The following is a 25,636-nucleotide window of genomic DNA, read 5'->3' as shown; positions in this document are numbered from 1 at the left end:
AGGGCTCGTCTGTGGATCAGCAGTGTCTCAGAGGGGATTCAGCTCCAGCTGTTGTTGCTCAGCGAAGGTTGATATCCACCTTCAAATAAAACTGTCATTTCATACATTGCTCTTGTCTCAGGCTCTGTCTGTATGGGCATTTTTGAAATGGGCATTATATGGGCATTATATGGGCATTGCAATGGGCATTATATGGGCATTTTTGGAAACATAGTGTCTACCCTATACACAAAAAAAGAAAACAAAAATGATTAAACAGCTCCCATGAGCATGCCAGCCCATTAGTTGGTGATAGTAAGTGATAAACTGTTACGTCAAATGCTTCAAGAGTAATGTTAAGAGCTGCGTATTGAACATTAAAGAAAATAAAATGCAGAAAAACACCAACCAAAAGTTTATTCATTCAGTCACTCATTCATTCATCTTCAATAATCGCTTTATCGTGGTCAGGGTTGTGGTTGGACAAAAGTTACACTTGAATACAAACTGTTCTCTGGACTCTTATCCAGATCTTCATCCACATTACGGTTTGTAGATATGGAGCAAGGAGCAAGGATTAACCGATCCTCTGTTTAGTTTTTGTTTAGCTTGTTTAGCATTTGTTGATCATAGTCTCCTCCACTCGAAACAAAGCGGAATTAATTAACAAGCACATTATCAAATAAAAGGTTACTGAGCAGAATCAACCTGGTCAGCAGCTGTGATAAACGTCCTAACACATTCATAACACGCAAAACACACAACGGGCATGTGCAGGTTCATACTGCCTACAAGAAAACTGTGAAAATGAAGCTGTAAAATTTCTCCACCTTAGCATTCATTTTTTCAAAAAGCTTTATTTTTTGTCTGACTGGGAGACCAAAACACCTGTATATGTGTGGACAGGGACTTTACATCATCTACACCACTTATAAGTGATTCAGTTTGCACTTTGTTTACCTTCAGCTGATTCAGAAATCTCACTGGTGCTCACTGTATACTTTCCTTTCAGCTTATCTCAAGTCAAGTCAAGTGGAGTTTATTGTCATTTCAGCCATATACAAGTACATAGTGAAACGAAACAACGTTTCTCCAGGACATCTTACATCTAATTTAGTCTAGCTAAATATTCTTCCCTAACCAGCTTTCAGGGATCATTTTGCATCCTCTTTTGTTTCTCTACCTACTTCTAGAATCTGTTCTACATTCCTTCCTTCCTCTCTCTCTCCCTCCCTTCTTTCCTTCCTCCCTTCCTTCCCTCACTTAAATATTAGGAGAATACTTCTACTTAATCTTGCCTACTCCTTCCACTTCTCCTCTGTGCCACTTCTCCACTTCTCCTCTGTAAGGTACTTTTTGCAACCCTAAACAAACTTCCTGTAAGTAACCCTCTTCACTTCATTTCACCTTTCGCTTCCTGTATTTCTTCCTGAACACTCTGTTCACCCCCCCATCTATTTTTCCTCCTCTCAGCTTTTCTTCTATCAGGGAAATGATAATGAGGTCTAACTCATCATGTTGTCAGTTAGATTCTTTCTTTAATTCTCTCCTGAAAGCCTTTTTTCTCAGTTTTGTAACTAAACTTACAGAAAGTTCTCACCGCATCACTGAGGCAGCACTTCTCGGAGGCGTTAATGATCAACTTCGTGTCTGACTCTGGTTCGCTTAATATTCTCATCCTACTTGATGTTCACTCGTTTTTTTCCTACCGGCTGCCCTCACATACTCCGTGCCTGCCTTCCTGCCATTGGTATTTTGGGCACAGCTTCCTCCTAGTTTACTTCCTACCTCACTGACAGACAATATTTCATCTCCATCCAGAAACACATATCTTCCTCTGCTCCTCTCACTCAAGATGCCCCCTAGGGATCTGTTCAGAGCCCTCTTCGTTTTATAAATCACTTCTCCATGGGTATACTGTCCAATGTCATGGCCTAAAAGTCATCATTCATTCATCCCTAGTAACCTTCGGGTCAGGGTCACTGTGGTCTAAATTAGACTTATGTTTTGAGAAAGAGAAACTAAAAGAAAATATTGCTGCATGGCTTCCGAGTGGCACCAACAGTAAAATGTTCACCCTATCTTCTGGAGTTTGATTCCCGACGATGTCACAGCAATCCATGACCAGGAGGTAAGGGAGCAAAATTATCTGTGCTCCCTGGGTGGGAGGGGCATACTCTCTGTCACTCACAGTGATAGTAGCCAATCGTGGGCATCTGTGAGCTCGTGTATGTGGAAGAGGGCAGAGAGCGCTTTCCTCTGAGTGGCGCAGCATGAGCAGCAGTTGTCTCAGAGGAAGCACGTGTTAACATTCATCCTCCCTGATTGGTAGCTGTGATGGGTAGCTGCGATAGAGTAGAGCGGATTGGTAGGTGGGAATTAGCATGTGACCAAAATGGGGAAAATAATACACTGCGTCACCAAATAACTAATTGTAAGAGTGCTGATAATAGCAAGTGTTGTGTAGAAAGAAACGTGCTGTGTTTTGTATTCGATGTCCCTGTATGTTTGAAATAATCCAAAATAAATAAATAAAAATGATCCCTTATTTCTCATCCTAGTACCTTTTATCTTATCTGTCATTTATTTGTTCCAATCTGTTCTGATTTCCTGATTTATTTTTAGAGACATGGAATGATGATAACATTTGCTTCACTCCTTATATGCCTATCTGCAATGTTTAGAATAGTCTGATACACTGGGTTCATCACCTTCATGATTAGTTTGCTAGCTGCCCACATGCTGCTTGCCTCAGTGCTTATTACGGCCCTGAAGCTGCTGCAATGTTTCCTCTGCTATTAGTGTGCAAGCTTTATGCTGTGCTACTCTAACCAAGCTGTCCATAAAATCCCACGTGAATACAATTTCTGCACATTTCTCTACACATCCTCCCATCTTGTGGATGATGGTGACTGTTTACTAATGCAGAAGTGCCATCATTACTAACAAGAACATTCTAGCAAGCAGAATTTTGCTACAGCACGTGTCTTTGGACAAGACCGAAATTCGATTTATTTATTTATCTATTTATTTTTCCGATGTGCAACGCCTCCATTTTTTTTTTTTTTTTACTGACCAAAGAGACCACAGTCCAGTTTTCTTGTTTTCTGTTAGCTCACAAGACTGATGTTGATGAATTCGCAGGTCAGAGTTCAGGTAGATAAAGACAACACCAAGTAACTGCTACCAAAACAAATGTCTTTCACGTCACACATCCTGTCCCCTTAAGTGGATTCCTTTCTGAGCTGGGTGAATTTTTCAGGTTTGATCTGGCTCCCAGCAAAGGCTCAAAAATCACAAACGCTATTGCTAAATCATAAATGTTGGCACCTCTGCTAATATCACACTTTAATGATGTTGACTCAGAGGATTTACATGCATGAGTCTCTTAGGCTGACAATGTGAAATGTGAAATTGTAATCCAAATATGTTAAAAAATCTTAAAGCAGGTAAAAGATTAAAACCTCAGCAGAATTAATAGACAAAGAATCCTCAGGACTTACTCAAATGAATAGTATGGCAAGACTTCGCAAATACTGCTTAAACCTGAGCTGCTTAATTATTTGGTGACCAGGAAGTGGTTGTTAGAGGTAAAGGATAATAGTCTGGTGACTGTGACCTCTGCTGGTGAGGAAGGGAAGTGTCATGAGCCCTAACCCTAACCCCAATCCTGGGCAAATTTCGAACAATTGGACATACTTAAACATTTACATGTCTTTTTCCTTGTGTTATGGTTTAATACTGACAAACAAACAGCCAGCCCGATAAAGGTCTAATCCAGCCCATCATTGGCATTCGCGTTGTAAATTCAGATTATGTTGTGGGCAGTAATTGCACTGACAGATGAAAAAAAAACTCTATTTTCCACCAGTTCAAATGCAATTGTGCAAATTGAACATACAGTATAATCCCAATTCAGTTCCAGGTTTTATCACTACAAAATCTGGAAAAGTTTAAGGGGGGTGAATACTTATGCAAGACACTGTTTTGATATATTTAATCCATTTGCGCATTCAGAATGTAACTTTCAGATAAATGTTGATAAATACATTTCAGAGGCGTGGTTGATGTATTATTTGTCACTAAACTGATTTTTATGGTCTGTCCCTCTTGACATTGTACTAAATGTCATGTGGCCTGTTACGTAAAATTATTTTGACACTCCTGCATTAATCTGTGAGTGAATGAATCCATTTCCGTACATACTGAGTCCAGCTAAAGTGCATAATGGGATATTAATGCTACACAAAAACAAGAATTAAATCACTCCAAATATCAATTTTAGCTATGAATAAATTCCCAAATGAGATCTGAGGCATCATTTAAGCTTCACCTAACCTACTGACAGTTATTCATTGTGTCAGTGTGTGCTTGTTAGTCCACTCAGGCTGCCCATGCTGTGACAGTTATTAGAGGATGAAGTAATTGAAACAGTGTCAGAGACGGCTTTGTAAATGAAGCGTCGGTTTGAGTGTGTATTGAGTGTAAAACCAGAGAGTGTCAAATCTGTCGTCTTGCTCATCGTCCCACTCCATCAGATCTGCAGTTACAAAACCAAGGCTGGGTGTTTTTGGCATAGTAACACTTGAATCTACGTGGTGTGAATACAATTTGTTCTCATTATGTTTCTCTGAAACATGGCTGGACAAGAGCTAGTGCTGTTTGGCTGTTGATGCAAAACACGTCTGTGCATCTGTTCACTGACCGACTTCACCATTATTCTTTAATAAAGAACATATTTAACTGTTTAGCGGTCATTTCTGGGTGACTGAAAGTATTAGGAATTGAATTTTTTTTGTTTTATATTTGTAAGGAAATCATTAGAATGTCATCAATGTCCACCTTCCATTAGCATGGATGATAACATTTTGTATATTTGTAGAAAAGTTACAAAACACTCACACTGGAGACTCCTTCCATAAATCTTAAATAAACATCACCTTACAGAACACTTCAGATTTCACATGTTCATGATGTACAAGTCCCTGTAAATGAGCTGTTACTATAGAAACAATAACGAATTAGAACGAGCGCATTAATACAGACCTTTGATTGGCTACTGTCAGAGCTGCTGTTGTGGAAAATTAATCAACACCTTCTGACCAATCACAAGCCACAATTCAAGACAAGTGGAAAGAAATGTCAGAGTCATTAGAAAGATGTCTCTGAAAAATAATCTTCACTTTACAATTGAACATTTTCTAATAGTGCTAACATTATGATTTAAAAAAAGTTTTCTAATTATGTTCTGTTTAGCCTATAAACTATTTTGGTTTGATTGCAAAGAATTTTTTTTTTCTTTCAGAAGTTTGTTTCAATTAGAAGCTTTTTTTAGAAAACTTAAACTGAAATGCTGAACTCCGCTATTTCCGTTTCCATGTGCACAATAAGTTAGTACTAAAGTTTTGTGAATATATATTTTATCCCTCTGTGATCTATACACGGTCGATCCCTCCCTCATTATCAGATCTAATGGCCATCTGTTGGCTGCTCTGTCATGCTATACTCGTTCGCTTTATCCATCTGTGCTCTGCATTAACGCACTAGTTCCCTTTAGCTTTTCTTCCCTTTAGCGAGACGCGGTGTCCAGCTAGTCAGCACTCATCAGTGGCTCTCATACTCAGCGCAAGCTGTCTGTGTTTATTTAGACAGAAATATTACCATTACACTTTTAATGTGCATTACATCATTTTTTGCAGTATTTAAACTTCACAATATTGGAAAAAAGTTCAGTTTCTGAGAAGGTACATTCCCCAAACCAGATATACTTGTTATTTATTTATTTACACTTCTCCAAACTTTGAGAACCATGACCTTAATTATCCAAGAACAACCCTACACTTATTAGTTTAAATCATAATTTTTTTTTTCTTATACATTCTTAATTATTCAGCCATGCCTCCAAATCCACAATACACTGTACATGCACTATGGGGCACTAGGACCTTGGGGAAGCTGCTGCTGCTCTAATGCGGGGTTGCCATGGCTATGCTACTCGCTCTGCAAAGCTAAACTGTACCAACACGATATTAGTTAAAAATAAAATAAAATAAAATACTAAGATAACAGTTTGGTTTTATTTAAAAAAAAAAAATCATATAAGAATGAAAGAGTTAGTAGTGAAGATACAGTGTGAACATCTCAGTGTACAGTAACTACAGTATGCGATAATGATCGTGATGTTTTAATACTCCATTTTTTAAACTTTTAAACTCATATAAACTCGTTTTAATGTGATTGATAGCTGCTTGTTAGCTAAATAGCTACTTTAGGTTTACATAAGACAAAGAAAAGGCTACGTAACACTTCCATTAGCTAGCTGATGAGTCAAATACGATCACCTAAATGGAAATTATAAGAAAGCACAGAAGTTGGAAATAGTGTTATTCACAGTTTATTGCTTTCATATATTTCGAATCATATCAGTAGCCATGGGTTGTTGTTTACAAAACATTAATATCAGTGAAAAGGTCATCATATTGATCAAGCTACAATTTCATATCCCTCAGCTCCTCAAGCTGTAGATGCCGAAGGCCAGTCAGGGGAGAAGAGTTTGACAGCTCAAACGAAAATATGAACGGATTGATTTCTCATTAAGCCTTGAGTTTAATTTAAAAAAAAGAAAAATAACGTTATTAAGCTCAGGGAAGGGAAAGAAGCTGGAGAGACTGACAGAGCTGAAGAAGCTTACTGATCAAGAAGCTGTTTAAGCTTTAAGTTAAAAGTAACACTAAATGTAATGACAGGCTTTTTAATCATATCAGACGTAATGATTTTATGAGTTCTGAATTCCTATTCCTAAAAAAAAGTTTTAGGCATGACTTGATAAACTGAAAAGCTTAGCCACCCTTCAGCCAATCAGAATTCAGCAGATGTTTGAAAAAAAAATGGCAGAGTGATAATGGTCTAGGGAATAATTCACCCTACCAAGTTGTATTTCTGTTTCTTTAACACTTTGAGGTTAAATATCTGTTCATATCTTCTGAACCACATGGTTCATGAATCGTTGTGCCTTTTAAATCATATTGCTTTTAGCCGTTTGCCTGCTGTTTTCGTTATTTATTTAATTTAATTGTACTCATTTTTAAAAAGAAACTTCTTATCATTTGACTCTCATACAAGTTGATCTTGTACAGACTATCCTGAGCAGCCATCTTAAAAGAACTTATTAAATATTGCTACAGAAATATAAAATTTAGGGTATTGCCCACAAAGAGTATATGATGCAATTATAAATTCAGTAGAATTTACAGTAGTATAAATAGTTATATACTCAATGTCCATTTAAAAAACAGCCAATCAATTCTCAAAGCCAATCACCATCAAATTTTTGGTTATGGATAGACAATATGAAATGCAGTTATTAAGTGCAAAATTGTGTTCATTACGTGCAACGAGTGCTTGGCCCCCGAGGATTGCTGGATTTTTATTTTTTTTATTTTCAGAATTCATGCATGTATGACCCAGACAATCCAAATATCAACCATGAACCATGCATTAGCAAAGGTTCTTTCACTTAATTGAGTTTGTTCAGAGCTTTTAATGATAAAGATCTATAGCAGCAGCAGGTCAACACAATTAAAGTGCTCCGGGTCGGGATAATGGGAACGTTACAGGAATCTCATTCATTCAAGAGCGAGTTAAATGAATCTCATTAGGGAATCAGAGCCCCAGTTTAACCAGACATACTACATAATTCCATGCATTTTCAACCTAATTTCATGACAAATGAAAGCAGTTATGTTGGACTAATGATGTCATAAGAAAAGCTACAATCCCTAACTCCACCCCTTTGCTGTGTTCCTAATTTTTCAGATGAATCAGGTCATACAAATTGCACTCATGAGAACATGTTACAGTTGAAGTGCATGAATTCTCTCCTGTTGCACGCGATTATTCTGCTCTCCATCATCACAGAGCCCGTGATGCTCCACTGCACCATCGCTCGCTGCTCTGATGCGTCTGCTAATTAAATAAACTCAAATTATGTGTGGATAAGTACAGAAACGGCAGTGTAGCACAGCGTGACACGAAGCTGACATTAAAAGACCTGAGGTCTCATTTATCAACGCTGTGTACACTTAGATATCATTTCCATAGTAACAGCTCATTCACAGGGATGTGTAAGGTGTGTGTAATCATTGATATGGTGAAGGTTCCTGTAAGAAGATATGTAATTTATTTTATGGAAGGAGTCTCCAGTGTCAGCACTTTGTAACATCTTCAGGACAGAGGAGTTTATGCTTTGCAGTTTCTCAGTAACATGAGAAGCTATGTTTTTTGTCTTAACTTCAAGAGAGAGAAAAATGCGAGGCTGGTGAGGGAACAACTGTTTATAGCTGCTATAACGTAAGCGACAACAGGAGCTAACTCATGATGCAGATGTTCCACAACACTGAATGTTACCATAAATGGATAAAAAGAATGATTTGTCATTCTTTAATAAATATACTATAAAAATGGGTCATTGTAAGCAAATTGTTGTGGTATAAGAGGAATAAAACACTTAGGTGTTTCATTCCTTACATATTAAACAGCACAGATTAATGACTCCTCATTTTACTGATCAAAGTAACAGTAACAAAATGTCCGAGTCCCTTTTTTGAGGTACCATTTGAAGCACTGCCTAAATACCATATATGGTTATTTGTGGGCGTGTCTGTATTTAAATAAGCAGTGACAAGCACATGCACATGGCAGCTATGAACCTCTGATATTTATTACGCTTCTTTGCAAACGTTTTTTTTTTCTCCAATTTTGTTTTGTGTGCAAGAATTTCAAATGTTACATGTAAGAAACCATTTTTTTAAATAAATGAGCCTACAACAGACAGAAGAAAAGAGAATGTAATAGAGGAACAATTAACACGAATCGACTTTCAGCCTTTATGAACGCTGCCTCCATGATCACAGAGGTGATATTTAATTTAAAGCTGAGTTTGTTTTTATAGTCAGTCCGTCTTGAGCCAATTTCATGGCTGGTCTCCTCGGCTTTTAGTCACCTTCCTGTACGAGAGAACCCTGTAGTGAGGTTCCGCAGAGGCCAGAATGGGGGATTCAGCATCTAGAGTTCATGTTTAATGGGTCAAGTGCAAATTAAAGTATGCATAAGCCTCCGCATAATTACTAATTAAGCATAATGGCAGTTTTAATATTCATAAGTGTCCTTGGGATTTCTGCTGTGGCTGAATACGTGCTGAGAAATTTAAAGGGCACTGAGTATAGGAAAACGTACACTACATATAACTGTATGTGCTCAGAGACAGATCCTCAGCTCAGAGACAGAGAAAAAGGAAAAATTACTAAATTTACCGGAGGTCAGCTAACAGATGATCTGCACGTGAGCAGGAAAGTGTGACGTCCTGAAGAGGAGATCATGACTCAGGGTTGAAGAGTCTAATAGCAAATCAAATGAGTTCTGCGTCTTTGCCTGTGAAGACGGAGACAATCAAATCGTCTCCTCTGTGAAGGATTTTAACTGTCAGGTGTTTCAATCTCAGCCAGTTTCTACATTTTTAGGACATTTTATGAAGGGCAAGATTCAGGCAAGAGAAAAAGTTTGCATACTCTTAGGACAAAGTTGAAAAGACAAAGAAATTTATAGCAATTTAAAGACATTTATTGTGTTAGATTTTTATTGTATTATGTTCTTTTATTATGACAAATAATGCACATTTGTTTACTGTTATTTTGAAAAGTATTGAATAATTTAGGTAAATTGGCATGTTTTTATATCCAAAAACCATAGGGGTTAAAAACTTTTACACTCTACTCTACTGTAAACATAAACTTACTGAAGAACATCATTTATTTAGTTTATTTACTTACGTACTTATTTACTTACTCACTAAATGTATTTAATTGTTTATTATAAATTGTAAAATATACCCATGTTTTCATGATTTTAATGTCCAAAAACCATAGGGTGTGCAAACTTTTGCACTCCATTCTACTGTAAACATAAATTTATTGAAGAACATTATTTCTTATTTACTAACAAAATGGTTATTTGTTTGTTTGTTTGTTTATTTATTATAAATCGTATTCATTTCTAAATTCCATAGGGGGTGCAAACTTTTGCACTCTGCTGTAACCATTCATTTAATGGAGAACTACTGTACCTTTTCATTTCAGCCATCTTTTCTCTGAATCTGCAGTGTTGAGGATAACTTTGTCATCATGCACTTATTTGTTACAGTCAATATTTTCTTCCAGTTTGTCAGGAACTTTGGGGAAATAATTTAAAAAGAATAATTCTTAGATGACATTAAATTCCTTCCGGTGTTTTCTGCAGAGATCTTTGCAGAGATATCTCAGAGGGCTAGACAACATGAGAGTACTGCTTAAAGAAACATGAGTGCTGCTTAAAGAAAAATCAACACTGTTGATTGAAAAACGAGTATCGCTGCACACACTTGTGCGTGGTTGAGAGAGATGAAGATCAAGGTGACACACATAATCGTTCTAATACCAGCTGCCTCTTTTCATCACGTCCATTATGATCCTCAAGTCCTGCAGATGGAAGAGGGGCTGTGAGCGTCTCTCTGTGGGGGCGATGACCGGACATCACAGTGAAGTAATGACTTGTGAGAAACCCACCATATCGTCTTCTTCTCCTACACTGCTGTGAGTGTGGGATTCAGAGTTACGAAGGGTGAAGAGAACTCAGAGAACCATCTGTATCCTAGAGCTCTGTGTACGTCTCTCTGGAACTCGCTGAACATCTTTATAGATTCTTTTAAGTAAGATTTTACAGTACATGTTGACTAACATCAAGTAACATTAAAAATACATTTGTATTTTATTCCCCTTATACCACAGCAATTTGCCAACAAGTACACTTTTTTATTTATTAATGAAAGACGTGTCATACTTTTTATCTATTTATAGTTACATTTAATGTTGTGGACTGTCCTGAAGATCTATCTATCTATCTATCTATCTATCTATCTATCTATCTTTCTATCTATCTATCTATCATTAGTTCTTGAACTGACTTCCAGTTAAATGAATTTAATGTCCCAGGAAAGAGTTGATGCCTGTTTGTAGTCTCCAGGCCTTTCTTGTACAAAGACTCATAATAACATTTAAATAAAAAGCTTCATTTAAGCTGCTCACAAATGAGTGTCAAAATTTTCTGCCTTGCCTCGGTATTTATCAGAACTGCTTGGCACAAGTAGACAAAATGGGAGTCCATTAAGTAGAGAAGGAGGAGTAGTAATGCTTCAGAGAATCGGATCAGATGCTGCGAGTTAATAATCTCTATCAGAAAGTTCAAGCTTCAACTTCAGAAAGCAATATTAGTTCAGTTTAATATGAATTTTCTGTCCTTTTATTGAATTGCAAAGCAAACAAATGGATGTCACTGCGTCTCGATGGCGTAATTGCATTACGTGGTCTGTGGCATGATAAGCTAATGATGTGTAGTGCAAAGTGCCATTAAGGCAATAAATCCTGCTGATGCTGGTCATTAGGCGTAATAGCGGAGCTTTGGAGAGTGACGCTTTAAGTCCGTGAGTTTATTTACGTCTCTTCCGTGGTTGTGATGTGCTTCATCTTAATGAGAAGATGTACCAGTGTGTATTTCTGTGTATGTGTATTTCACATTTTCTTTTAGCTAAAATTAATCTCTCTTAGAAATGTTTTCGGTCTGGGGCCAAGCACTCGAGTCTACTCTCGGTACCGATTTGGGCTCATTTTTGAAGCGGGGCTCATAATCGCAAGTTTTCACATTGAAGAGTTACAAACCTTACAAACCTTTGATCTATTGTGGAAACGGTCAGCGCTAGGATCATCCATTTGCTGTTGTTAGTATTGTCCTTTGGTACTAACACTCAAGCAGTGAAGAGCGGCACTTTTTGGATGCACAGCAATGTCATTGTGCAAAAGCCGTTCTTGTATAAGAACATTTTATTCACGAAATCTGGCATGAGACGTGTTTTTCACAGCGCTTTCAATACAGGCACGCTCACCACAAGCTGAGCTAATTACAGCGCTACAGTCCTGTGAAAGTCTTTTTATCCTGTAAAGGTTTTTATTCAAAGACCATATATCCATCGACCATAACAACTCTTTTCTCTCCATCACGAACATAGAAATTATGAGGTACCGTGACAAACTGAACCAGTCACATTACATGGTATGTGGTGCTGAGCTCGGATAGCTTCCACACCTCATGCCGACCACACCATATTTCTGTGGAAATGAACCCCAGACCACCATTTTCAAGATCATTGGTTCTCTGGCCCACGCCCAGGCTGGACCACTGGACCATGCCCAGGCTTATGAAGCTGTTTATGTTTCATATGTTTATATAGAAATTAGTTTTCGCTGTAATCAATTCCATGAACCTGAGCATCTGGGAATGTATCCTAACCTCAAGCTAAGGCTACACTTGAGAAATTTGTGAGGTCCTCAGAAATCTGTCCTTCTTCTGAAGAGAAAATTGAGCAGCTGATTGGATCTAAAGCGAGCGGGCTGGGTGCTTCTGATCAAATCACTTTAACCTGCCGAAGGGGAGTGAGTCAGGATTGAATATTGCAATCATACGCTTCTACTCCGAGCCATCAGTCAGACCACTGTGGGCTTAAATATGAGTTTTAAGCGTGTCTGATGTGTGACTGCGTTTAGCCTGAAGGCTGCGTTGAAGTTGTGGAGATATCAAAGCAGAAATGTAGTATATCCATTACTGATACTGAAGGAGAAGTACACATCCGACTTTCTGCACAGGTCTGGTTATGAAAGCATGCACTAAACTGTCATTTCATTTTCATTTCATTTGGCTGTTTCTCAAATCCTAATATGTAGCTTTAGGAAAACACGTCATTCAGGAATTAATTAATAAACCAGCAGGTCTTTAACTAGAACTTTCACTGAATAGCCATCAAGCTGCAGGGTGAATTTAGCAACATGACTGCAGACAGACTTACAACTCAACAATCACTATTTCTCCAGTATTTCTGTGCTGCTTGAACAGATATAATTGTGTATCATTAGTGTAGAAATGAAAGTCAGCATTACATTTGAGGGTTACATGTAGAATCTAAAGCTGCTTTTTTTCACATAAATGTGATCTTGGCCTTAAGTGTAGATCTATACATCTTTAAACAGACCAGGTTTGACTACTGACAAGTTAGAAATGCATTCATGACTGTATTTCAAGATCTTGAACACAACTATAATTACAGCGGGATTCACATTTTACCAGCGATGATGTGCTTTTTTAAGATTTTGTAGCAGTGAACGAGAACAAGGAAACTGAACGCTCACATACAGCACAGCTGTATTCATTTTTTCAGACAGTGCTAAATAAAAACAAATTCATCCTCCTGACTGGGTAGAGATGTCAGAATTTCTCCGCTCTCCAGATAACACAGCATCCGGATATGAGCAGAATTAGCATATTCAGCCTGTCGTGTTTGCAGATCGGCCGACTCGTCCACTTCTGCTCTGACGTCCTTATTAAAACTGAAGTGTCTTTGAATTGCCGTGTGCTTGAAGCAGCGTTAAAGCTCGCTGGTGTAAACGTCTCTGCCAGGAGTTATTTCTGATGCTCTCAATTACACGCTTTCTTTCTTTTACGTTCGATGAAGTCGTGATATATTATCCGTTAGGATGGATTTGGATTTGGATTTGGATGGAGGCCTCCTGAGAGCAATCGTTACTGTAAAAGAGAAGAACTTTATCTCTGTAGCGATGCCTTCTTTCTAATTTCTGATCATTTCGTGCGGAAAATGGAAATAAGTCTTCAGTCAGAAGCTCAGTGACCCGTAGTCATGCTGGGAAATCATGTTTCACAGAGCTAGCACATAAACTCCAGATTTTCGACTTTCTTAAATGTCAGACACTTTTAAGAGGTAACTCCTTACCTTTATTACTTTAATGGCTGTGCTAGAGATTTAGCATTTGAAGCTTTCCCTTTTTAAATTGGCCCCTTTCATTTACACAATAATTTTTCAGATTTTTGGATGAATTTCACCCATAGCACATGCACTCAAGCTATAGTGATAAAATGTCAAAAACCCAATACAACATTTAATTTCACACCACCGCATTATCTGAAACTTATAATATACATGACAATTTCCTTATAAATCATACTTACTACAGTGGAAAATCCTTTATTTTAAAAAACTTATCCAGTACCAAAAATCTCAGTTTCTAGATGTCCAGCATTCATTTTGCTGATTAGTGTTAAATTTACTTTTACTGAAAATGTCATTAAAATACATTTTATAACAGTGTATGATACTTTCTTGATTAAAACAAGAAATATTTCCCAACAGCCTGTTCTGTAAAAGCTTTTCTTTTGAGAGCGTCTTCTGATTGTATTAAGTATGCATATTTTTTTATATTCAATTTGAGAAAGCCTCATTTGCATAAACAAATGTACATTCTTGTAAAAGCTCTAATAAAAAAAATGACTTGCAGTCAGCTGGCAGAGATTAATTGTAATATTTTTTTTTTAATACTCTATACACCTGTAGTATCTCACCTTAAAGGTCACCTGTAATAACTTCAAGACGCTAGAACAGATGGATTTTCCACTTGTTTCATTTTGAAGCTTCTCTGTTATTTTGCTCTCTTTATTTTTCTGCTGTTGCTTAAAACTTAGATAAATGCTGGATCCTCCCCAGAGAGAGAGAGCGACATTTAGGTGGTTTATTTCCTGCCACCAGTAAGTGACAGGATGTTAGAGCCATTACAGCGACACGGCTGGGTCTTAAATGCCAGCATTCAGTTTGTCGATTTAGACGAGCCACTTTTCTCCCACGCTACAACTCTGTATCACCAACATTTCAGTGATGTAACTGTTGTCCATTTCTCTCTTTCTTCTCTTTCCTTTTATTGCCTTTCACTGATTCACTGATTATTATTGAGTTTTGGTAACATTTAAATTATTAATATAATTAATATAATTCTTATATAATTATTTAAACATTAAAATAATGCATTTGTTAACATGAATAACACAGGAAAAGGAATAAAACACTCCATGTTGTGCTGTTATAGAAAAATAATCAGCAAATCCTGAACTGTTTTATTCCTCTTATACCACAGCAGTCTGCCATACATTTGTAGTTACATTTAACATTTCTGGAGTATCCATGAGACAATATAGTTATCACTTATGTTATAGCAGCTGTAAACAGTCATTCCACCACCAGCCTCTGTCTTTTTCTGCAGCTTGAAGATGTCGGAAAGTTAAAGCTTTATGTCTTACTGTTACAAAGCGCTAACACTCCAAGTCAATGATTACGCATTTTTAATGTGTTTATGTGGCGCGTCCCCCACACAGGTCCATGTGAATGAGCTGTTGCTATAGAAACAATAACGTATCAGAATGAGCACATTAATATAAACCTGTGATTTGCAGCTGCACTACTTATAAAAAATTAATCCAAACCTTCTGACCAATCAGATTCAAGAATTCAGCAGTGCTGTGGTCATACTATACATCCATGTTTATACAGTGCTGTGCAAAAGTCTTGGCACCCTATTTTTTAGTACAAGCTTTGTTATAGATGTTTATTTTCTGACTTCTACATTATTGATTCAGTACAAAAACATTTTAGATTGCAAACATTAGTTTTCCAGCACAAAATGAAATGTAACAGAAAAATGTTTGTATGTCAGTAAAGAAAGCAGCAGATTCCATAAGAGACACTTTTCAGATAAAAACATAATGAAGGCTGCTGGGTTTCGCTGCAGAAATAAGAAGCGAGTCGACAGTCAAAGTCTCCAGAAGAACTGTGGCTGCTTCTGCAAGATGCTCAGTAACACTTCCAGCTCATTTCCTTATAAAACTGCACACACTGCACCTCAGATACTGCTTTATTTTTAAAGTGAAGGATCGTCACATTAAATATTGACTTTGTTTCATTTATTACTGTTTACTGCTCTTTATAGGATTTTTTTAATGTGGAAACATTTAATTTCATTATTTTGAAGGCATCTTTGCTCTAGAGCATTTCTTTACACATGCCTAAGACTTTTGCACAGTACTGTATATAATGAAAATAAAGTTAACTTTAATACTTGAGCCCTGTGTAATAAAGTTGACATAACCACATCATAAACATGCTGTTGTGACATGTTATACTTTATCGATAGCTGCTGTCAAGTATTACATCAGCTGTGACATCATTCCTCATAAAAGCTTATGAGTTCTATCACGACGTGTTGCTATGGCAGGTTCATAAAGGCTAATAACACATGCTGAGTAATGCTAATTATTTTTAGCATGTGGTTTGTAAGAAATAACACAAAAATTACACAAAATTACAGGCAAAGCAATCAGTCTTCTGTAATGAACACAATCTCCCTGCGGCCAGCCGAGGCTCTGCCTGAACGCCTCACGACGTTCTGCTGATTATTATTTTTATTTTGTGGAACAACATGATCGCTCATCCTGCTGTGTGTATGTGTGTTGTTAATCTTCTATTAATAGCCACTGAAAACCTGAAAACTTCTGTGCAAAGTTAGCAAAACTATTTTATTGCATCATTGTTATAACACACAACGGACCGTGCTGTTATATACTGGGAAATGATTCAGGCACCCCAAAGTGGGTTATGTTCCTATAACAGTGTGGTAAATAAACTATTTATAAACAAGAAACATAAAATATAATCATTAAAGATTAGCAATTGATTAATTAATGATCACTTAATGAGTAATTATTATTTATATTTTAAAATACATTTTTTGTAATGTATTAACATTTAAGTATCTAGTCAAAATTTTTAATTTAAGAAAAAAATAATAAATGAATAAAGTTAAATTTAAATATGTATTAATAAGACTTTATAAGAAACAAGCTTGAGTAATGTATTTACTGACTTTATTAGCAAATATTTACAAACTGCAATTAATAAACTATTTATCACTGAGAATTCAGTTTATTTACTTTGATCTCTCTACTTTAATACTAACTAAATAAATATATTTTACTAAAATGATGTGGAAATGTTTTTATTTAAGCAATTTTCTAACCTTGCCTTGGCGTCTGTGTTATGTAAGGAGCCATTTTAACGAACGCAGAACAGAACAGAACAGAACAGAAGCGAGCGAACGAGTCAGCGATTATTTCCCTACTGATGTTAGTGTGAACAGAGATCAGTGGAGTGAAGAGACAACGAGGCTCGTGTTTAAACTCCGCGAGTGATTTATACCTCAGGTGATGAGACAGAGACTGAAGTGGATGACTATAGTCAGAACTCATTTCCCAACATTCCCAACATTGAAAATGTGAAAATTTGACCATATAAGGGTTTTTCTCAGCTCACCAGACATTTACGTTAGCAGCAGTTTTGAGTTAGCATCCTCTTTAATGAACTGAAATGATTCACTGAAAAAAAAAAGGCCTTTCTTTTTTTCCCACAGTATCTTTGTCTAGATGGATTATGATCTTTGCCACTATCACCATTCTTACCCTGAAATGAATGATCATTTTCACTCTAACTACATTCATTCCCTCTGCGATATCCAAGCGGCCGCGTTTTTCCGCCTCCCATTGAGAACAGATTTCTAATACATTTCCCTTCCCAAAAGGATGATAGTGACTGTGGGACTATCTCTCTCTCTCAATCTCTCTCTCTCTCTCTCTCTCTTTCTTTGTCGCTGATTCTCTCTCAGAAAAATGAATCCCGGGTCCCTCAATTAAATGAAATGGATTTTAAAGTGGCAGGGGCATGAGCTGCAGATGCTTTGAAATGTGGTTATCCATCCAGAGTGCATTGTAGTGCAGCGGGAGTAGCTCTCCACATGGACAACCTCGGCCTCCATTTGTGTAAAATATCAAATAATGATATAGCGACCCAGGCTGCTGCTGCTATAACAGCGCCATCTGATCCTTCAGACATGATTCTGGAGCATCACAGCAGTGACAGTCACATACAGTATGTTAAATATGGTCCTGCATTTCTATGCCTTTTTACTTTCTGCTCTAAAAGCACATATGTAATATAATAGCATCCTTGTACTTACAGCATCTTTTGGGGGAAAAAAATCTACGCAGATGAGATGTTCCAAACAGTTTTTCTGGCTTTAAAACGTAAATAAAATAAAATATTTTATTTTAAAAGCAAGCTTGTTTGGTTGTTTTTTTTCCAAAATTTCAGATTCTTATTTGGGAAAAAATTAATAAATGATCTTAAATGACCTTGATGTGTAAGAAAGTAGATTATAGATCGAATATGGATCACTACACATTTTTTAAAATCGCAAGAAGATCACGGTCAAGGAGGACGACATGCTGGCTGAAAAAGAAATCTGCAGGATTTTCCAGGGTCTGCAATTTAATATTTTAATCATCCAAAATGTATTTCTGCATATGTTGATCGGATTTTTATCATATACTTTATGAAAACAGAATCAGCTTGCCGAGTACACATCTTAACCAGAGAACAGTCTGTACAATAGCTGACCAGGTCGACTCTGTTCACACTGGATTTTATTTGTTTATTTATTTATATATATATTTCTTTTTTTCTCTCTTTTATTTGTAATGCAATCTTCAAGTGAAAATATCTTGAATATAACAAAATGTATCTAGTATTTCCCAGTACAAGATTACAATAAACCCATTATAAGATTATTAAACCTATTTGTAGTCATTTTTTGCTCATTTCAGGCTGTATATGAGAGCTCAGTCTTGTGTTACTGGAGGACAATTTTGCTCATTTTAAGCATTTATTTCTAGAAGGAAACACAATGATCTGTCAATAAAATAAGACAATTTAAAGCTTGAAATGAGTAGATATGTCTAGAAAGAAATTTAATGATCTTAGATTTGGTTTGCTGTAATCTTGTAATAGGTAATATGAGAAATTTGAATTTATTCAAAGTAGTTTCACTTGGTAAGATGTCATTTTTTGCAGTGTTGCTCTGTCTATGAAAGGTGCAATACACACTCCTGGAGCACTTTATTAGGAACACCTGTACACCTACTCGTTCATGAAATTATCTCAAATGAAATCATCAGCCAATCATGTGGCAGCAGTGCAATGCATAAAATCATGCAGATACGGGCCAGCAGCTTCGGGTAATGTTCACACCAGCTATCAGAATGGGGAAAGATGTGATCTCAGTGATGTTGACCATGGCATGTGATTGTTGGTGCCAGACAGGCTGGTTTGAGTATTTCTATAACTGCTGATCTCCTGGGATTTTCACGCACAGCAGTCTCTGGAGTTTACTCAGAAGGGTGAAATAAAGAAAAAAACATCCAGTGAGCGGCAGTTCTGTGGCCAGAAACACCATGCTGATGAGAGAGGTCAACGGAAAGGTCAATGGCCAGACTGGTTCGAGCTGACAGGAAGGCTACAATAACTCAGATAATCACTCTGTACAGTTGTGGTGAGCAGAAAAGCATCTCAGAATACACAACACGTTGAACCTTGAGGTGGATGGCCTACAACAGCAGAAGACCACACCAGGTACCACTTCTGTCAGCCAAGAACAGAAATCTGAGGCTGCAGAGGGCACAGGCTCACCAAAACTGGACAGCCGAAGACTGGAAAAACATAGCCTGGTCTGATGAATCTCGATTTCTGCTGAAGTAGACAGATTGTAGGGTCAGAATTTGTGCCAACAGCATGGATCCATGGACCCAAACTGCCTCATGCCAACAGTCCAGGCTGGTGGAGGTAGTGCAATGGTGTGGGGAATGTTTTCTTGGCAAACGTTGGGCACGTTAATACCAATCAATCATCCCTTGAATGCCACAGCCTATTTGAGTACTGTTGGAGAACTGTGCATCCCTCCATGGCCACAATTTACCCATCTTGTAATGGCTACTTCCAGCATGATAATGCACCAGGTCACAAAGCAAAAGTCATCTCAAACAGTCTTCATGAACATGGCAATGGCCTTCCCATCGCTGGATCTGAATCCAGTAGAATTCCTTTGGGATGCGGTACAATGGGAGATTCACAGCATTAAAGTGCACCTGAAAAATCTGCAGGAACTGCATCATGCAATCATGTCAACATGGACCAGAATCTCAAAGGAATGTTTCCAAAATCTTGTGGAATTCTTGCCATGGACCAACTGGGAGGCCCTCCCCAGTATGAGTCTAGTGTTCCTAATAAAGTGTTTGGTGAGTGTATATAATTGTGCCTTAACTTGCCATGTATGCAAACCTAAGAATGTAAAGAAGCCTGAAATGTTGTGTAAGGACAGTTTTACAGAAAGAGGCTCAGTGCTGTTACTCTTGCTAAGGCAGCAAATATTATCGTATCTCCGGAAAGCCATGATGTACAGACGGTAAAGTTTTAAACACTTTTTTAAAGTTTTAAGACTGCTCTCTAAGACGCTTCGAAGGAGACTGCCGCAGAAGCTTTGAGAGCTAACAAAATCATCATAATCATTAAAAAACACTCTCAGTACTGTTTGTGTTTACTCGTCTACACCTGTGTAAGGTAATGGTTTCTAATCACTTTTTCTGGTGTTGTGCAGAAGGATCCATTTCTGACTCCCTTTCTCGGGGGTTCTTGATCTGCATTTCTGTAAAAGTAAACATATCTTGAATATAGTTAAATTTATCTAGTATTTCCTGTTAGAAGATGTACAGTAAACCAAATATAAGATTATTAAACCTATTAATATACATTTATACTCATTTCAAGCTTGAAAATTTCTTACTCGATTTGCAATTTTGTTTTTTTTAGAAATACATGCTTAAAATTAGCAAAATTATCTGCCAAGAGAAAAAGATTGTTTCAAGCTTGAAAAAAGTCAAAATGTCTATATAATTTTATCCCTGATGACATACACTACAGTGGATTATGTCATTAATCAGCTGCAAAAAAAAATGGCGTCTTTGCAAGTGAAATAATCTTGAATTTGATTATAGTCCGAGCATATAAGCATATAATCATTTATTTCTAGAAAGAAGCTCATTTATCTGCCAATAGAATAAAGTGATTTAAAGCTTGAACTACTAGATAAATATGACTATATTTAAGATAGTTTCATTTGCTAAGACGCCATTTTTTGCAGTGTCTATTGAGCTAATTCACTGTAGTGTATAATTTCCCGCACACGTACACACACACACACACACACACACACAGAGTTGTAGACAGACATCATTTGTTTAATGACAGATAAAGATAAATCCATACAGGATCTGCATTTTGATGCTCTGATGGATAAATGTGGCGATAGTAAAACTGGAATAATTCTGACTAGGAGGCAGCGAGCGTGGTTAATTCTGGGTTTGTGATGCATTGCTGTTGACAGATGGCATGTTGACAGATGGCATTGCATAATAACACGAGAGAGAGAGAGAGAGAGAGCGCTCTCTGGCTTGCTGCATGATGTCTTCTGCTGAAATCTCTCATTATATCTGTGTGTCAGGCAGAACCAGCTGAGCGCTGACAATTGAAGTGGTAGTGGAAGCAAATTTGGTTTTGATTTTTCCTCAAAAACGCGGTTGGAGGACAGACTTTAAAGCTGAGGACAAGCCGTTAAACAGGAGCAAGGTGGAAAAGCCCCCTGAGAGAAAAGATTTATATAAATATAGTTTTAGTTTCCTTTTTTGTCAAGGTTGGCAAGAAACCGTGATGTCAAATATATACTGAGAGAGTCATCCATATTCGGCAACACCATTTCAATCACTGCGATAGCTGGCGGGAAAAGTCAATGCGTCAAATGAGCAGCGTCAAAGGCATTCGGAATCTCATGAATAATTTATTCGGCACCAATGTCCCGTTCACTGACTTCCCAATTGTGTGGCGGAGCGGTCAGCAAGAGTGTGGTGAAAAATCTTAAAGCTCGCCCATTCAGAGCTCGAAGCACTCTTATTGAATTCCACAGTGGTCATTAAGGCACACAATGAGTGCTAATTTTTGAGAGACTATAGCTCTGGGAATGTGGCTGTAATGCACAATTATGAGACCTAATGGTGAGCTATCCGTTTATTTCACAGGTGTCACTGTGATCTATGCAGTTACCCACAATGCAATACTTTTGTAACTATGCCACCATTTTGATTCCCTAGCAAATACCTAATGGATTGTGCCTCTCATGCAGATAGGTCTTCTTATGAGAAATAAAAAAAAGTTTGATTTAATTTCTTCTTCTTCTTCTTCTTCTTCTTCAAAAACACTTCCAATTTGTTCAAAAAACAACATGAAATACTCATAAAAATCTCCTACATTCAACTCATTCACCTCAGGCGACAATTTATAGTACCTGCATGCACTTTAGCAGCAAGATGGGTGTTCAGATCTCTTCTGGAAGAGCTTGCCTGTTTGTCAATATTGTTGAGATTTTTTTTTCAGTTAAAATTGTCTAATTAATTTGTATATCTCATATCAACGTTCAACATGCATGAATTAGACAGTGCATGGATCATTCATTCAGAATTCACCATGTAAATTCATAGTTTTATTTTGTCATGAGAGTAAAAAACAAATATTGAAAGTAAATTCAGTTGCAAAATTCATACAGTACCTTCAACTAAATGTTCACACTTCCCACTTCTCAGTGATGTCTTTACAATTAACATTGCCTTCCATAACCTACACCTTTCTTCAGATAATATCTGAGTCTCAGGGCCATGATTCATAATAACTTTCAAAACCTTGAAGAATATTAACTTGTTTAACATAGGCACCACAAATCAGTCTATTTACTACACAGTGTGGCGCTCTTCTCACAGCAGTGTCGCCTTTGTGTTTAGGGAATCAAAATGGCGGACAACAAAGTACACACGTTTTTGTGACATCACATGAAACCAAAAGAAGCGTTTTCCTTTCTGTTCTGATTAATGATCACACTTCTCCATATAATCCACTCGATACTAACCAGATATGAGCCTGATTATTCAGAATGAACTGATAACGTGTTGTAAATGGATACAAATGCAGATATGAGTAGATACGAATAATTTTCTGAAATGTTCAAAGGGCATATGGTTGAGACTAAAAGGTGTGTGCATCAGGACTGGGATCCCGTGGGATGCAACAAAAAGTTACATGAGCGAGAGATTTTTACATTCATGCAGGGGTCACACACACACACACGCACACACACACACACACACACACACACACATGCACACACACACAATGCCGCAGCAGACCTGCATGCTTTGAGCAATTGATTAAATATTTATACCAAATTTATGAGCCTCTCATGCCATCATCCATTCAGCACAGAATTAAAGGCAGCTCCATTTATCACCTTCAGCAGAGAGGGAATTAAACTTCGCATTGCTCTCTGCGTCACGTTAAGAGTACAGATGTAAAGAATGTTTCTTATGCACACTTTACTTTTTTTTACATTAATTTCTGTTCTCTCTTGCCTTGCAGGGTGATGAAGTGTTGACGGTCATTAAGATGAAGGCGCAGTGGCCCGCATGGCAGCCTCTCAATGTGTAAGTACTTCTCCTTCCTTACTTTATGCATACGTCTGAAAATCATAACAAATGAAACATTATATCATCTGAAGTTTTAATTAAAACGTTATCATCATCTCAACCAATAACATGTTTTATTAGATGAAGTATTAACCATTTGTGCATGCTTAAAACCTGGGTATATAATAACTAATCCACAAACACACACCTCTATAACTAATTCATATTCCTGTGTAATTTACTTGATTTGTTTTCCATAATTACTCATTAAAATGGAGATTATTATAATGTAAGGATATTATAATATTAAACATCTATAAATTATTTCTTGTAGGTTAGTATAAAGCAAGAAAAGTTTATGCCATGTTTGTATTTTATAATTAGATTTAATCACATTTTATCACTTATTCCATATCTGTTCATTCATAATTAATCCAGGCTCTGAAGAGAAATTATGGAAAAGGTAAATTAGATGTAAATTAAGTGAGGTTAAAGGAAAATGGTTTGACAATAAAATGAAGAAAAGATATATCTACTATACCCAGGTGATTGTTGATACCAAGCACATCACACAGAGACACTGCTATGTTTTTTATTCAAAGCGTTTAAAGTTTAAGTCTCGCGACTCAGCCAGAAATCCCTCGCACTCCTTTGGCAGTATAATCTGTATATAAAAGAGCAGTAACTCATCTCAGTTTATATGATTTGGAGCCGATCAATCGAGGTTTCCCTCAGTGAGTCTTCTTATGCGTAAATTTACACACACGCAGGATCACGAGTAGGATATGAACTTTTTTTCCTGAAATTCTGGGGTTTTCACGAAAACCAAATTTCTTGTACAAATGCTCCTACGAACAATTTACTAATCATGAGGCCCACTGTTGGTAAATTTGTTTAAATAATAATAATAAATGATAATGTTTGGTACATTTGGTGCTCTGGCAGAAAGGGAACTGAATACGGCGCAGGTACTGTATGTGCGACACGGCTCACACAGAAATGGATGACGAAATCCATCTTATAGTTAAAATATAAACGGAATCTAGAGCAGCGTAAATAAAGCCTGCAGTCATCTGGCGCTTGAGTATGAAATGAAATGTGATTTCCACTGTATGGGGCCTGTTTATTAATCTAAAACCATATGTGCTCAGAGTGTGTGTCAGTTCTGAACATATGGCTGAGTTTGTCTATGTGTGTGTTTTTGAGAGTGAGTATAATTATTTATATAAATATTAATTATATACTATGTAAAAGTCAAAACCTAGCTTTCTTTTGACGTAGAGGTTAATAGCACCTTTTATATATTGCATCACATTAATGTCAGTAACCCAGTCTGATCATTATACCGCATTACTTTTTTTTCATTAAAAACATAAAACACAGACTTATTGAAAGCACTGATTAATTACTGTTGACTCCTGCCTGTTCTGTAGCTCATGTCTGATCACATGGAAATGGAAATATTACTGAGAAAATGGAGAGAAATGTGACATGTGACATGCGTAATAGAAGCCGTGTGGAGCTGGTCCTCTCCTGGGGCTCCGGGACACGACATGAATTAATTACAAAGAGTGATACTCAAACACTAATGCATGGCTTCATCTGGTCAGAAGTGTTTCTGAGAGCTTCCTGGATTGAACGTCTGAGAGGCTCGAGTGTAGGAGGATCTTAGGTGGGTCATGGCGGCGTAGCAAACAGGAAGTAGTAATAAAGAAGTTGAAGGTGAATTTGTTTTTTATGATAAGAAGGCTCTTAAATGATTCAAGGATTGTTCAGTTTACACAAATCCCACTTGAAGCAGAACGCTTCTATTACGATGTGAACTACCTTTAGAGGAGGTGTTAATTTAACATTTATGGGAAGAGTCTTCAGCATCAGTGCTTTCTAACAGTCAGTTTTAAAGCTGTAAACTTTTCCAGAGCATCTTCAGGACAGAGGAGTTTAAGCTTTGCTGTTTCTCAGTAACATGACAAGCTGCATTTTTTTTGTCTTATTCACGACTGCTTATAGCCGTTATAACAATCTAGCATTGCACAATCTTTGCTTTTAGCAAGCACTTATTGCATAATCTTTCATTTTAGCAAGCTCTTACTGCGTAATCTTTGCTTTCAGCAAGCTCTTATTGTGCATCTTGTTCTTTGTTCTTAAGGGACTACAATTATTGCTTTCAAAACAATTTTATATGACATTTGTTTGTAAGGATTTCTCACAATTTAAAATGAATTTAAGGTGTATATATGACACTTAAAGGGTTAAAACAACAGACTAATGATAATGTTACAGTAATTTA

The 25,636-nt window shown here is 37.0% G+C and overlaps 1 protein-coding gene across 1 annotated transcript in view; it reads left to right on the top strand.

The window, feature by feature from the left end:
- spon1a (spondin 1a) overlaps positions 1-25,636 on the top strand; it is an 81,310-nt gene that overhangs the window by 42,376 nt on the left and 13,298 nt on the right. The window contains exon 7 of the mRNA XM_026914401.3: positions 23,300-23,364. Within this exon, the coding sequence (XP_026770202.2) occupies positions 23,300-23,364 (65 nt within the window). The remainder of the gene's footprint in view (positions 1-23,299; positions 23,365-25,636) is intronic.

This window comes from Pangasianodon hypophthalmus, chromosome 6 (genome assembly GCF_027358585.1).
Source record: "Pangasianodon hypophthalmus isolate fPanHyp1 chromosome 6, fPanHyp1.pri, whole genome shotgun sequence".
Taxonomy (NCBI): Eukaryota; Metazoa; Chordata; class Actinopteri; order Siluriformes; family Pangasiidae; genus Pangasianodon; species Pangasianodon hypophthalmus.
Note: the sequence above shows the minus strand (reverse complement) of the source record. Positions and strands in the feature narration are given on the sequence as shown.